The sequence below is a fragment of the Lygodium microphyllum genome, chromosome 19 (assembly GCF_053477565.2).
Source record: "Lygodium microphyllum isolate KBCC chromosome 19, Lygodium_microphyllum_v1.1.10, whole genome shotgun sequence".
NCBI classification, from domain to species: domain Eukaryota; kingdom Viridiplantae; phylum Streptophyta; class Polypodiopsida; order Schizaeales; family Lygodiaceae; genus Lygodium; species Lygodium microphyllum.
The window spans coordinates 12,500,361-12,516,192 of NC_141153.1; the positions used below are offsets into that span (position 1 = coordinate 12,500,361).

At 44.7% G+C, this 15,832-nt stretch overlaps 1 protein-coding gene across 3 annotated transcripts in view; it reads right to left on the reverse strand.

Annotated features, from left to right (window-relative positions):
* Window positions 1-15,832, reverse strand: part of LOC148019577 (ankyrin repeat protein) — an 83,458-nt gene that overhangs the window by 33,877 nt on the left and 33,749 nt on the right. For 2 of the 3 annotated variants that reach the window (XM_087699584.1, XM_087699583.1), the window contains exon 2: window positions 14,005-14,130. The exons of the other annotated variant lie outside the window; for it this stretch is intronic. In XM_087699584.1, coding sequence (XP_087555710.1) covers window positions 14,005-14,130 — 126 coding nt within the window. The remainder of the gene's footprint in view (window positions 1-14,004; window positions 14,131-15,832) is intronic. 3 annotated transcript variants of the gene reach the window in all.

Here is a 15,832-nt window from a genome sequence, read left to right on the forward strand (position 1 = left end):
CTCTCTATTTCTTCTTTGGCACGTTGTGGATTGCAAGTCACATTTGATGATGACAGATGCATGGTGAGAGACAAAGAACACATGACTTTGGTCTTGACAGGCACTTTATGTCATGGGTTATACGAGTTGGATGCTCTTTCAGTTGATCAATCAACGTATTTGGCATTCACTCTTACTCCTACTATGATATAGGCAGAGTTATGGCATGCTAGGATGGGACATGTGAACTTTGGCAGCTTGATGCTCTTATAGCGTACGCAGATGCTAGATGGCTTACCTCTATTGGAGAGACCTTTTAACCACTTGTGCAAAGGATGTATTTTGGGAAAAATGCATCGTTTTTCATTTCCCCGTGATGTTGCTTTTAGAGTAATAGCCGGGTTGCAGTTAGTGCATTCAGATGTATATGGGCCTACCGGACAAAGTCATTGGAAGGATGTTACTATTTTGTGACTTTTATTGATGACTTTACTCGATTTTGTTGGGTCTACTCTTTGGTCAAAAAGTCAGAAGTGTATGATGCATTTTTGGCTTTCATTGCACTTGTTGAAAACCACTCTGGTTGTAAAGTTAAAACTCTCCGTTCGGATCGAGGGGGGGAATTACATGTCCTCTATGTTGAATTCTTTTCTGAAGCACAAGGGCATTGTCCATCAGTACACTACTGCTTATACTTCACAGTAAAATGGGGTTGCAAAAGAAAGAATCGGTCACTCATGGAAATGGCCAGATGTATGCTGAAGGCAAAGAGCTTGCCTCACAGCTTTTGGATAGAAGCCGTCATGTGTACTTGCCATGTTTTGAACAAACGCCCCACCAAATCTTGGAAGAAAATCACAGCTTTTGAGGCTTGGAATAGCCGAAAACCTTCTGTTGGACACTTTCGTACCTTTAGGTGCCTTGTATTTACACATATTCCAAAGGTACTCAGAAAAAAGTTGAATGACAAGGTTGTTTTTGTGGGATACAGCAATGAGAGCAAAGGCTACAGACTCTATGATCTTGTTTCTAAAAAGGTGTTTGTCAGTAGCGATGTACTATTTGATGAAAAATCAGAATTGTCCTTGGCTGGTTTAGACACATATCAGGCTGCCCAAGATGTGTTTGAAGGGCTGCTGCCCATTACATTTGGTGATTCAACTGGAGTTTCAGCAAGTGAACTCAATGTTCAGCCAGCTGCTCCTTTGGAAAATGCAGAAAATCAGCCATTGGCTAATCTGAATATTCAGCAAAGTGCTGAAACTGAAATTCAGTAAGAGCTTATGCATAGTCAAGAGGCAAGACAAATGCCTAGATGGTATTTACAGACTATGAAAGATAGTCATCTGGATACACCCATGGCTCATCGTACTAGAAGGCAAACTCGTATGCATGATACTGCACATACCATGGAGTTTGTTGTGGCAGCAAGCACCCTTGATGATGAAGAGCTTGAATGTTTTGAGAATGCACAACAGTGTGCATTGGATGGCAACAATGCAAGCTGAATTGGATTTTATCACTAAGAATCAAACACGGATTTGGTGTCTTTACCATGGCTCATTTGGGAAGAAAGCCATTGGAACAAAATGGGTCTACAAGCTGAAACAGAATACAGATGGATCCATCGACAAATACAAGGCAAGGCTTGTAGCTAAAGGCTATGCACAGAAGAAAGGCATTGACTATGAGGAGACATTTGCTCCCTACTTCCCGCATGACGACCATCAAGTCTGCGGTTGATTTGGCTGCTCATTATGGATGGATTGTGCATCAATTGGATATTAAAATTGCATTTTTACATGGGGAACTTCATGAGGAAGTATATGTACAACAGCCCATTGGTTTTGCAGTTGAGGGCTTGGAACACTTGGTTTGCAAGCTGAAAAAAGTTTTATAAGGTTTGAAACAAGCTCCTAGAGCTTGGTATGCAAAGATAGATGCTTTCTTGCTTAGCCAAGGGTTCATAAACAGCTCATCTGAGTCTACCCTTTATGTATGTAAAGAGGGGGGATCCATACTGATCATTTGTCTTTATGTTGATGATCTCTTGCTTACAGGGACACATGCTGATCAGATTTCAGCATTTAAACAAAATTTGCAGTAAACTTTTGACATGTCAAACTTGGGGTTTTTGCATTATTACTTGGGCATTCAGTTCATACATGATACTAGAGATATTGGATTATCACGGTCAAGATACATTGGTAAACTTCTTGAGAAGTTTGGCTTACAGGATTGAAAGCCAGTCTGTACACCAATGGAACCTGGACTTAAGCTATCATTACATAATGGCAATGATTTGTTTGATACACACACACATGCTCCAGCAGTTGGATGTCTTATTTACTTATGCAACACTAGGCCAGACATATAGTTTACAGTTTCAGCCCTAAGCAAATATATGCATCAGCCACGCATGTCACATTGGCAAGCTCTTAAGCGTGTCTTCCATTACTCGCAGGGTACTAGATCTCTTGGATTGCTTTACACCAAGGAGGAACCATTGCAGTTACATGCTTACAGTGATTCTAATTGGGCTAGTGATTATGATTCACGTCACTCCACTAGTGGTAATTGTTTCTTTCTTGGCTCATCTTGCATATCTTGGCTTAGCAAGAAATAGTCCACCGTTGCCACATCATCATATGAAGCTGAATACAAGGCAGCTTTCACTACCACAGTTGAATGCGTATGGATTAGACGCTTGCTAGTTGAGCTAGATGTATCTGTTACGGAGCCTACTCCTTTGTTTAGTGACAGTCAAAGTGCCATTGCAATGGCACAAAACCCAATGTTTCATATACGCACGAAACACATTGAGATACACTATCACTTTGTCAAAGAGAGGCTACATGCAAGTGATATAAACCTTGTCTATTGTCCTACCACCAATAATGTGGCAAACATCTTCACCAAAGCTCTTCCTCGTGAAAAATTTGAAGCATTTCACAATGCTTTAAATTTGATCTCCTTTGGTGGCAGATGATCCTTGTACTCTTGATCACTCTTCACTCCAATGGGGGTTTGTTGGATATTTCACTCGCACCTCACTTACGCCTATGCTCACATAGGAGTGTCGGTGATCAATAGGACACCGGGGCACTTTCTACTCTCGATACGAGAGGTTTTTTCCCCCAGACTTATGGTATTATTTCATACGTGCTTATGAAACACACTTACAGGCACTTACCGTGTTCGGGTGTGAACACCCCCTACAACCCTAAGGTTTAAGGGTTGTACCTTGTACTTTCAGCTTACACTCTTTTAGCTATTGCATTGGGTGTTGTGCTTCACTCTCAAACTGTCTATTGTTTTCTGTGTTGAGCTTTGATCCTGCCCTCCTCTCTCACATAGTGGCTATCCAACTTCACGTAACTGCTACTACATCATCTGCTGTCCAACCATCATCAACTATAGCCCCTTCATCAAGCCTCCATCCACTACTGTTGGCGTCAATTTCTAGCTGCTTATGATGACTATCCCCCGGCACTGTTGCGTTTGCTATCCTAGCCGGCTACCCTATTGATCAACATCATTGTCTGCATCAGCCAGCTTGCATTTACAATGCAAGCCCCTATATCCTTTGACTGACCTTTCTCAATTGGCACCCTGCTATTTACAGCCTTGATTATCAATTTCCAGCTTTCAATCGATGATACACGATTGCGTTTACAAAATTTCATAGGCACCATACAAATGCCACCAACAATGACAAGACCCTCAGATGGATGAGAAGCCTGTAGCAAATCTCCTTGTGGAGTAAAGCATCCACTGTAGAAGAAGACTCCAACATATGGATATGAAGGAACATAGACTCGTGGACAATGTGGGACTTGGGACCCTAAGATATTAGTTGGTGCCAAAGGTAAAAGGTATAACAAGTTATACTGGATAGGTACAAGGTGGTACTTGGTGTCAAAATCTTGCCTAAACCATATAATTAGTCTTAAGTGTCAACGGTGACACTATAGAATCAGCATTAATTAATTAATTAATTAATGCCAACTCCCAAGCATAGTTGTCAACTACGAAAGGTACGGTACGGTACAGTACGATAAAATACGGTACTAATTGGTACCTTATGATTTGATAAGGTACGGTATGATATTAGTACAAAAAAAATTAAGATGATTTTTTAAATAACAAAAATCATAAAACATTAAAAGATAGATCATAGAATACATGTTTAAAGTGGAACTAGCAATTTCATTACAAAATAAGATAAATACATGAGGGTGACCATCGCGGTCACATGAGCTACGCAAAACATGAGATACAACTACACACTACAGTCTAGTATATCTGATACAAAAAAAAGAGAGACCTATGTCATATGAATCTATGATGAGGCATCACTATCATCATCATCATCATCATTAGAACCATCTGAGTGCTCATCAAGAGAGTCTGAAGATGACTCCTCGGCATCCGATGATGAGACACATTCATACTCATCCTCATTGATGAGGTTACCATCATCATCAAATGATGGCTCCCTAGATGGCGACTGTGTAGACAAGGGGGAGATGTCATCACGAGACACTGGACGTGAGCTACTAGAGCCCCGCCTTACATATGTCTGCAAGCCACTCGAACCACCTCTCCTCGATGATGGAGGGCGTCGAATGACCATGCCCCTACTACCACCTACTCGAACTCCTCGCCCACAAGCACATTGGCTACGAGTGTCACGAGTATCTGCTGCTATAAGCTCTCTATAGAGCTCTGTGAAAATCATCTCCTCCTCCTCCTCCTCTATCTCCTTATGTATACTCGAAAGAGTGTCGCCCGTCAACTTAAATGTATCAACATTCACCTACACAATGTAGTGATGCATGTAAGATTGATCATTGATCATTGATCATTGTAAATGCTAAAGTCTAAATTGTAAAGAATAAAGTTTAAACTTCAAAGTTCAAAGTTTAAAAGTTAAAACAACAAATTTTAGATGTTACGGTTAAGTGTTTAAACTTTATCTGCTTTGGACTACCCATGCTCATCATAGCCCTCATCATGCGTAAGTTAGTGTGGCAATAGACTAGCCGCTCTAGCTGTCGTATGCTAAGCCGATTATGAATGTGAATGAGAGAATAGGCACTCCAATTTCTCTCACATGCATCCGAAGAGCAATCCTGGGCAAGGATCCTCATGGCTAAGGGCTGAAGGGTCTCCAGTGCGTATCTCAAGTTTTGCCACCAAAATAAAGGCTTCACAAGTGACTCTCTCCTCCAACAAGTGGAAGAAGCAAAAGCCACAACCCTCTCTGATCTGCAAAGCATCCTAGCTCCTCTAGCATTGCATTGTGGTCATCCACGTGGACCATACAAGTTAAATAAGCAAGTTGGTCTGAACGCAACTCTCTATCATCCATGACCGCCGGTGACTTGTAGGCTAGATGTACCAATGCGGTAAAACCATGGATGGGCTTATGCATCCACGCCCATCTCCTCTTTGCTACCTCTAAAACATGTGCACATTGTGTCTCTGTGATCACTGTACAAGCACGTGCCTCCGCCAATGCCGCTCTAAAGAAGTGAACGAGAAGGCCCATGCTGGACCCCTCACAATCACTCATATGTAACTGTCAGAGTGCAGCGATGCAGAAGCGTGGGACCAAGACTGAGAGAGAGAGAAAGAACGCAGAGAGAAGAGAGAGAGAGAAAGAGACAGTGAAAGATGAAGATCTACTGTATAAAGTGTGCTATATACAAAGATATGCAGATATGTACACGGGCGCAGAGCGCGGGACTGTGTGTCTCCACCTCGACGATGCAACCTGCTGTTCACCTCGAAGTCCGCTGCAGTCTGCACGATCTCCAGCCTGTAATCTGCAAATAGAAAGTGTGGAAAACTATGCAGAACATTGGCTATAAATAGCCAGCAATAATGCGCCCAGAAATGGCAGGTCGGCTGCATTAAAAGCAGCCAACTGGTACAGTACAGTCGGACTGCCACGTGGCTGTCCGACTGGTCAGTCCGACCAGGCTGCCACGTGGCGCCTGTACGGCCGGCCAAGACCTGATATCGCTAACACCCCCTCTCAGAGCCTGGACGGGGCAGAAGCCTGAGGGATCTGGCATGTCTCCGAAGTAGAGCCTGGGGAAGCGCCTTCGTAAACAAATCTGCAAGATTGTCCTCCATCTTGCAATACTCCACAGCTATGGTCTCATCGAGAAGCTTCTCTCTGATGAAGTGGTACTAGATCTCTCTGTGCTTCGTCCGGGCATGGAAAACAGGATTCCGTGCCAAGGCAATGCAACTCTCATTGTCGCATTGCAGCAAAGTAGGACGAGTCTGGGGGCAGCCAAGTCCTCCAACAATCTCCGAAGCCACACAGCCTCACATGTGGTGGAAGACGCAGCCCAATACTCCGCCTCAATAGATGAAAGGGCTACCGTGGGCTGCTTCTTGCTACTCCACAAGATAACACCTGCACCCAAGGTAAAACAGTAGCCTGTAGTAGACCGCCTCTGGTCCACATCGCCAACCCAATCCGAGTCGCTCCAACCTGCAAGTACAAGATCTAAACCACCTATGCCTGCTGGATAATGAATCCCTAAGTCAGATGTCCCCTTCAAATACAGAAGTATCCTCTGAAGACTAATAAATCTCATGGCCCAAGAAGAAGTGGAGTAGACCCAAGTTCGTCATCTCGAACGCCTAATGTAAAGTTGCCTTCGTCTCTTTGACCTTCTGTGCATGATCACCTATGACAATCAAATCGTCAACATACAACACAAAAAGCACACAACAAGCCTCGGAAGTGTGTACATAAAGCTGCGGATCGGCCTGGGAACGCCGATATCCCAACTGTGACTGAAGGAACGAGTCAATCTTCTCGTTCCATGCACGCGGAGCCTGCTTGAGGCCATACAAAGCCTTCTTCAACCTATAGACTTGCTCATCTGAAGATCCAAAGCTAGGAGGCTACTCGACATAGATCTCCTCCTTCAAATCACCATTGAGGAAGGCGGACTTCACATCCAATCAGTAGACAGGCCATCTCCTATGGCCAGCCAGGGCAAGAATAGCTCGAATAGTCGCCATACGAGCAGTGGGGGCAAAAGTATCATGACAATCAATCCCTGGGCGCTGTGCAAAACCTTTAGCAACAAGGCGAGCCTTGTGCTTGTCCAAAGAACCATCGCTAAGGTACTTCGTCTTGAAGACCCATTTGACACCAATCACCTTCTTATTCGAGGGGCGAGGCACGAGATACCAAGTCCCATTCCTCTCAATAGCCTCCAATTCGGCTTCCATAGCTTTCTTCCATGGTGCGGACTGTAAAGCCTCCTTCACGGAGGTGGGCTCTCGATCCTGCATAACACGGGTCATCAAACAATAGTTAGAGCAAACAAGCTCTGTAGAATGTGCTTGGTGCCTCCGTGACCGCCGTAGACCATCCTTCAGTCCCCACTCCTCAGGGATCCCCTCGATCCCTGAATCACGGAGTGTGTCACGGGCCCAACGAGGAGGAGACCAGACCTCTCCTCGTCTCTCTCCATCAGCTAAAGACTCTAGAATATCCACCAGTGGTAACTCCTCGAGGGTGACCGGTGGAACAGTAGACTCTGTATCGGAAACAGAATCAGAATCAAAAGGCGCGGGCTCCAAAGGAACTGTCTCGGGAGCCCAACTCTCCCCTAGATCTCCAAGAACGGAATGCTCCTCACTCGCTGCTATGGCCGGAACCTCCACGAACCGCACATCTCGACTGGTGTACACATCCCGCTTGACGGGATCATACAAACGATAGCCTTGGGACTGAGAGCTGTAGCCAACAAACACCTATCTGCGGGAAGCCGCTTCAAATTTATCACGATGAGTCTTGGAAATGTGAACATAGGCATCACACCCAAAAACCCTGAAATAAGAAACATCGGGCTTAGTCCCAAAGTAAGCCTCAAAAGGTGTCATCCCATCAACGGCCGAAGTGGGGGATCGGTTAAGGATGTGAACGCCAGTAGCCACAGCCTCGGCCCACAAAAACTGAGGTATCTGTCGGTGCTCCATCATGGTGCGCGCCATCTCGATCACACTTCGGTTCTTCCGTTCAAGAATGCCATTTTCTTGAGAAGTGTTGGTGTTAGCAAACTCCTGGTGAATACCTTTATCTGCACACAAACGAGCAAACTCATTAGAAACAAATTCACTACCCTTGTTGGATCGCAAGGTCTTCAATCGCCGGCCGGATCGGTTCTCCTCAAAGAGAAGCCAATCCTTAAAGTGGGAGAAAGCCTCCAACTTCAACGCCAAGAAATAGGCCCAAGTCATCCTGCTGTAGTCATCTACGATCAACATGAAGTACGAGCTCCCTTTCAAGGACTCATTCCTCATAGGGCCACAAAGATCCGTAGATACAAGCTCCATCGGGGAAGTAGACCGCCGCAAAGCTTTGTTGGGAATCACATTCCTATGCTGCTTCCCACGAATGCAAGAGACGCATGGCTGCTGGCTCACCACTATGTCCGGCAACCCTCGAACAAGCTGTCCACGTGACGCCCTCCGACGATAATCATAGTTGAGATGACCAAACCAAGCATGCCATAGCTCTGACTGTGTCTGAGAGGTAAGAAGAAGAGTAGGGATAGCGGTAGAAGACGTCAATTTGTAGATGCCGTTCTCCTCATATCCTGATGAGAGAACCTTCCTTGACGCACGATCAAGGACTCGCACCGAATCACTGTCAAACTCCACCAAAAGTCCAAGTGAACAAATCTTATGAACCAAAAGTAGATGATACCCTAAACCTGACACATGCAAGACCTCTGAGGTATGGGTACCACCACGTCCATTTGGAATAAGCTGCATCTCACCCCATCCTGCAATAGACACCAAAGAGCTATCTCCAATGAGAATCTGCCCACGCGAAGGTCGCAACTGGGCAACACCAATTGATGAAGGAGTCATATGCCGGGAGGCACCACTATCAACGATCCACTCTCGAGCCTGGGGAGCTGTCATCGCAGCATCAGAGGCCTTCGATGTAGAGTCATCAATGACTATTAGATGAAGAAACGCAGCTGATAAGGGTGCAACCACCCCTCCAGAATCCTTCGTGTCCTTGTTTGTGTCCTTATCTTTGTCGGGGCAATCCGCCTTCTTCCTCTTCAGACAGCAGCAAACAGCAACAAATTCACCAACTGGACTCCTTTCCCGCGCGCCCACACTCGCTTCAGCCTTGTTCCGATGCGCAGCCCTCCCGCTTGCCCTCGAACGCTGGAAACGCAGCCTTGTGTCACGATGGAATCTCCTCTTCAGATAGGTTCTTCACTCAGTCAGCCCTTCTTCGCTGCTCTGATACCATGTCAGAGTGCAACGATGCGGAAGCGTGGGACCAAGACTGAGAGAGAGAGAGAGAGAGAGAACACAGAGAGAAGAGAGAGAGAGAAAGAGACAGTGGAAGATGAAGATCTGCTGTATAAAGTGTGCTGTATACAAAGATATGCAGATATGTACACGGGCGCAGTGCGTGGGACTGCGTGTCTCCACCTCGACGATGCAACCTGCTATTTACGTCGAAGTCCGCTGTAGTCTGCACGATCTCCAACCTGTAATCTGCAAACAGAAAGTGTGGAAAACTGTGCAGAACATCGGCTATAAATAGCCAGCAATAATGCGCCCAGAAATGGCAGGTCGGCTGCATTAAATGCAGCCGACTGGTACAGTACAGTCGGACTGCCACATGGCTGTCCGACTGGTCAATCCGACCAAGCTGCCACGTGACGCCTGTACGGCCGGCCAGGACCTGATATCGCTAACAGTAACACCCTATAAAAGAGAGTCACAACAATGACAACGGCACGGACTTTTTGCCAAAACTGCTCATTAAGGCACAAGCGCTACATGGCTTTGGCCTCCTCCATCTCATGCTCATCCCACTCATTCCATAGAGTGGACACCACTGTGTGGCGCAAGGTGGACCGCACCTCATAAAGGCGCTCCAGAAGCAACCACATGTAAGCAAAGTGAGTTGAAGAATGCTTCTTCAACTCCAATGTGCTATGCTCACAATACATCGAAAGCACCTTTACCTTTACTGTGAAGAATGTGACAATTGATGTACCTTTGTGGACCACCCTCTTCATCCACTTAAGCTTCCCAATGTCCTCCATGAGCAAGTCCAAACAATGACTTGCACATGGAGTCCACATAATTGTAGGGAACTCGGCCTCAAGCAAACGGCCCATGCGTCGACAATTCAATGCATTGTCGGTAACAACTTGCACCACATTTGAGGGGTCCACCTACAACCACAATTTACAAATTACAAGCTATGTATAAATCAAATTTCAATCATGAATCGTGATATTATCATAATGAAAGAAAGTGAAAAAAATTTAAAACGCAAATTTCAATGTATACCTCAATGATAGCTTGTCGAATGGGGCGGTAGATGAATGCGCCCGTCGTTTTTCTCTCTCTCTTGCCGGTATCTACGGCGCGCAAAAAGTAAGTGCTAAGTGGACATGAGAAGAGTATGTTGATGATGCCCCATTTCTTACAATCACTTCATCCGTTGGTGAGAATTGAGCGGTTTTTATCCATGCGGCCCGAATAGGATCAAGGGCTCTATCAATCCTCTCCTTCTCTTCATCAATCTTTCTCGTCCTCATGTCGTTGTATGTGACACTGGTCCATCCTTCACATGGACCCACATTGGCAATGGCTTTTACCATCTTCTTCCATTGCTCTTGCTTTAGGACATTGAATGCAAGATTGCACTCAATCACCATGCATGCAATTTCAATGTCCACAAATTGTTGCCTTTCTCTAAGAAAGGCAATCGATCCACGTACGTGAAAGGGAGCTTGAGAGAGAGACGATTGTCTCTCCAACATCGCATGAGCCTCCACTCTTTGTCTTTTACCAGAGCCGGATGCAGATGTGGAGCCCCCACCACCAATGGTAAAGGCCTCTCCCGCATCGGTTGAAGATACGCCCACATTGGATGCTTCCTCATTAGTAGGCATAGGAGTTGGTGCTGATAAGCCACTTCCTCCTCCTCTTGTGGATCCCCCTCTTATCTTGGCAAGAATCTCCTCTGCAATGTTTTGAGGGATCTCCTTGCATTGAGCAACTTGGCCCCCCGTCTTGGAAAGATGTTGGAGAAGCCGAGTTGCACCACTTGTATAGCGCGCTTCCCGCAATACTTGCATGTCCAATGGTGGGAGTTGGACTTCTTTGTGTCCCTCTCCACATGGATCGCATGCAAATTGAAGGCCTCGTGCTTCTCACGAGTCATGGTGCCAATGACAGATAAAGAGAGCCGAGAGAGAGAGAGAGAGAGAGAAAGAGATGCTTGAGTCTCGACTCTTGAAAGTTGAGAGGGAGACTTGAGAGACCCGAGGGTTGGGGTAAAAATGAAAGAGCAAGAGTGAGAGAGAGAGGATGGGAGATGAGAATGGCAAATGCTTTGATAGGGTGCACCATGCGGGATATAGGGGATGGGAGATGAGATTTGAGAATAGCAAATGCTTCGATAGGGTGTGGGAAAGAGGAGATGGGAGGTGACTCATGAGATTCAAGAATGACAAATCACATGTCCATTCAAGAATCGAGCGACGAGATCCAAGAGAGGAAGATGAGAATGGTAAGTCACAAGTGCTTGCTGAATTGGTATGGAAGATTGGAGGAGAGGAGCACCTTTTGTAGATGAGAGAAGGGTCAAAGTTCAGTCAAAGAGAGAGCTGCCAGCTAGAAGGAATCCAAAGAGGGCTGGGGAGGGGAGTGCATGGCTGGAAAAGGGGGTGGGGTGAGGTATCCAAGGCTTCCCACCCCCCAAAAAGTGCCACGTGGGCATGCACAGAAAAAGTGGATCCAAGAGGTGCAGAAAACGTGGAATCCAGGAGACGTGGCCAAAAAAGGTGCAAAATCACGTACGAATTCATACGGATACGTACCGTACGATACGGTACGGTTCGTATGGTACGAACCAGCCCGTACCACGTACGAAGGCAACTATGCTCCCAAGCTAATGAGTACTCGGGATCACTTGGATAATAACTTGGCCAATAATATTATTTTTTTGAGCCACAAATAATTATAAAATTAGTTTTCAAAATTTAATATTCTGAAAATTAATTTGATGAGGTTAAATAATGCTGGAAATTGTTTTGGAAGGCTACCACTTGGCAAAACATGCCCATGCAAGTGGGAAAAACGTTTTTGGAAGGGGGGCGAGGCGGGGTGGGGTTGGGGGGGGGGGGAGAGAGAGAGAGAGAGAGAGAGAACATTTTGAAGGTGGAGAATCAATGGAGCAGCTGTTTGCTGCAGCCACTAGCAGTCAGGGGCATTTGCAACCACCGACAAAGGCTTCTCGACTACGCAACTGCAGCTTAAGGCCCTATGGATGTAGGCGACAGCCTCTAGTTCTATGCAACAATGATTTTGGGAGATCTTGATATTGTGATAGCCTCCATGGCTGTCTAAACAAGACAGTAGCTAACTGTCACCAATTTTTTGCGATAGAAATCAGAATTTTCTTTATCTTCAGCATTCTATCTCATTGTCCAACCTATTCCCATTCATCCTCAAGCAATTTCCAGAAATCAACCATTGGACATGGAGATTTTGACTAATCTCTGCTATAAACCCTAATTTATAGCAAAAATTAGGGTTTGATAGCCACTTGAGAAATGTGCTCAGAAATCGAAGCTTAGAGACTTGAATTTCAGTCATTGAAATTGGGGCAATTTCAAGTGATTCAAGTGGCAATTCAGCCAGCAGACATTTGGGGCTTGGCCACCCTGCCACCATTGATACTCTTTCTCTCTCTTTGAAATCTTCTCACACGACTACTCTTTCTTTCCATGATGCAATCAATGCAGCCAATGTGTGATTCTCTGACTTTCTCCCTTCATGACAACTATGGCTACACTTTCTCTCAATGATAGTTGCATTATTTCTCTCCACGATTGAATAATCAATATTAATATCAAAGATAATGTTAATAACTTTAACATTGTTATAAACAGTGACATTGACATTAAATTTCAGTATCATCACATTAACATTAAATGTTAAATCGCCATTAGATGCAATAGTCAAATTAATATTAAATGTCATTGTCAAAGCAAAAATGTTGATGCCTAAATGGGCTACAAGAGTTTTGCTACCAAAGATGGTTTGCCATAGCCTTGGAGTGGCAACTCCCCGGACTCCAATCACTAGTACCATCGAAAACCCTTGCGCACAAGCATCACCTTAACACCAAAATCCAAACACAAATATCAAACCAGAAAATTACCTTGTCGTATCTAGCACTTGAAACATGTGCCCCCCTGTGTATGCCCCTCTCACTAGGAGTGTCCCATACCACCCTAAACGGGATAAAAGTATATGTGTTAGGTGTGAACCGTCACACTTCCGTGAACGAAAGTGGTTTTGTGTACAACTTGCACACGAGACACGACACAAGCTATATCCACAAATATAAAGAAACTGGACATCAGACTTACCTCCCATGCATAGAGCCAAACAGGCTCACCTTCGAGCCTAGGAGCTAGTAGCACTTCGGGTCATGACCACATCCAAGAATTAGTGTCCTATACCACCAGCCCACACCATCCTGACGTACATATGTATCGGCCAAAGGGCAAAGAGTCCAAGAGTGGTGAACACACAATGATACGTACAATAAGACCTCAAGTCTAATAAATCAGACATAGCTCTAACCCGAAAGTGTCCTTAGTGCATTCAAACCAAGTTACTTCATAACCATTGTGACCAATGCTACTAGCGCCCATTTAAATGTCTAGGAACATAACAATTGTAAAGAAATACTTGTCTACAGATAGCAAACACAATCGTATGACGAAGCACTAATTGATAAAGAACACAGTTAAGGTTAGCGTAACTCAGAGACATGAAAATTGTAGAAGATAATGAATGAATGAATGAATGTTGAATATATGTATGATGATTGCAGCAAACACACTATGCAAAGATGAAATACTGACCCCCAATCTCCTGTAACTCAAGGATTGGGGCTGAGAGTATGAGCTAGAGAGTGTGAAGTACTTTGATGGATCCCAAAATGTGCTACAAGAGTTTTGCTACCAAAGATGGTTTGCCATAGCCTTGGAGTGGCAGCTCCCCGAACTCCAATCACTAGTACCATCGAAAACCCTTGCGCACAAGCATCACCTTAACACCAAAATCCAAACACAAGTATCAAACAAGAAACTTACCTTGTCATATCTAGCACTTGAAACATGTGCCCCCCCGTGTATGCCCCTCTCACTAGGAGTGTCCCATACCACCCTAAACGAGATAAAAGCATACGTGTTAGGTGTGAACCATCACACTTCTGTGAGCAAAAGTGGTTTTTTGTACAACTTGCATACGAGACACGACACAAGCTATATCCACAAATATAAAGAAACTAGACATCAGACTTACCTCCCATGCATAGAGCTAAACAGGCTCACCTTCGAGCCTAGGAGCTAGTAGCACTTTGGGTCATGACCACATCCAAGAATTAGTGTCCTATACCACCAACCCACACCATCCCGATGTACAGATGTATCGACCAATGGGCAAAGAGTCCAAGAGTGGTGAACACACAATGATACGTACAATAAGACCTCAAGTCTAATAAATCATACTTAGTTGCTCTAACCCGAAAGTGTCCTTAGTGCATTCAAACCAAGTTACTTCATAACCATTGTGACTAATGCTACTAGCGTCCATTTGGATATCTAGGGACATAACAATTGTAAAGAAATACTTGTCTACAGATAGCAAAACCAATCGTATGACGAAGCACTGACTGATAAAGAACACTGTTAGGGTTAGTGTAACTTAGAGACATTAAAATTGTAGAAGATAATGAATGAATGAATGTTGAATATGTGTATGATGTTTAATGCAACAAACACACTATGCAAAGATGAAATACTAACCCCCAAACTCCTATAACTCAAGGATCAGGGCAGAGAGTATGAGCTAGAGAGTGTGCCGTACTTTGATGGATCCCAAAATGCAATAGACAACCTCCCAGTATGTCTAGCAACAGCAAACGCTGTAGTAGGGAGCTCAATCAATGATTTACATACGAGCAACAAACTGTGGAGTTCTCTCAGGAAAAGAGCAAGTGATAGCTAATGCACCAAAACACACGTTGGGAAGCTCACATGACAAGGTGGTAGGCTAGGCAGTAGCAAGCTGAATCAAGGTGGATTAGATCAGCTCTAGAAGGTGCTGGAGAGGTGAAGTTGATCAACAATCAATGAAGAGGGAGATTGACTAAAGAATGAGAGAGCGAGGGGTAAAGTGATGAATACCCATATCCCATTTATAGCCACATGAGTCATTGAATTGTCTTGGATGGCTCCTAGAAGCTAATAATTGTAAATGGGAACCAAAATAGGAATTAATAGAATACAAAGCACTTAATGACTTACGTTGCTCCACATAGTCTACATTAGACATGATGGAAGAAGATCCTTTTGGACAATACCCGTGTGTGTGTTTGTGTTTGGGAGAAGCCAATCAAGCTATTAGTAGTCATATTTGTCATGCACTGTCATCTCCTATCTATGAGTCTCAATTTGAGTTAGATGGGGACATTAGGAGCTCTAACATATCTATCATGTGTTTTGATGGTGGAGACAGCTTATTTTAGAGCATGCATTTCTTCTTCCAATCAAGTTTTAGTGTGCATTTCTTGTCTTTGTCGGGCACCTAGTAGCCTGTGCTGCCCTGATTGATTGTGATCAGCCCCAGATGGCTACAATCTGCCATGTTGCTGCCATGCCAGCATTTTCAGTAGTCGGCCAGCATTTATGAGCTGTCACCCGCATTTATTGCCAGTTGGCCAGCCATTTTTAGTGGTGGTTGGAGCAGT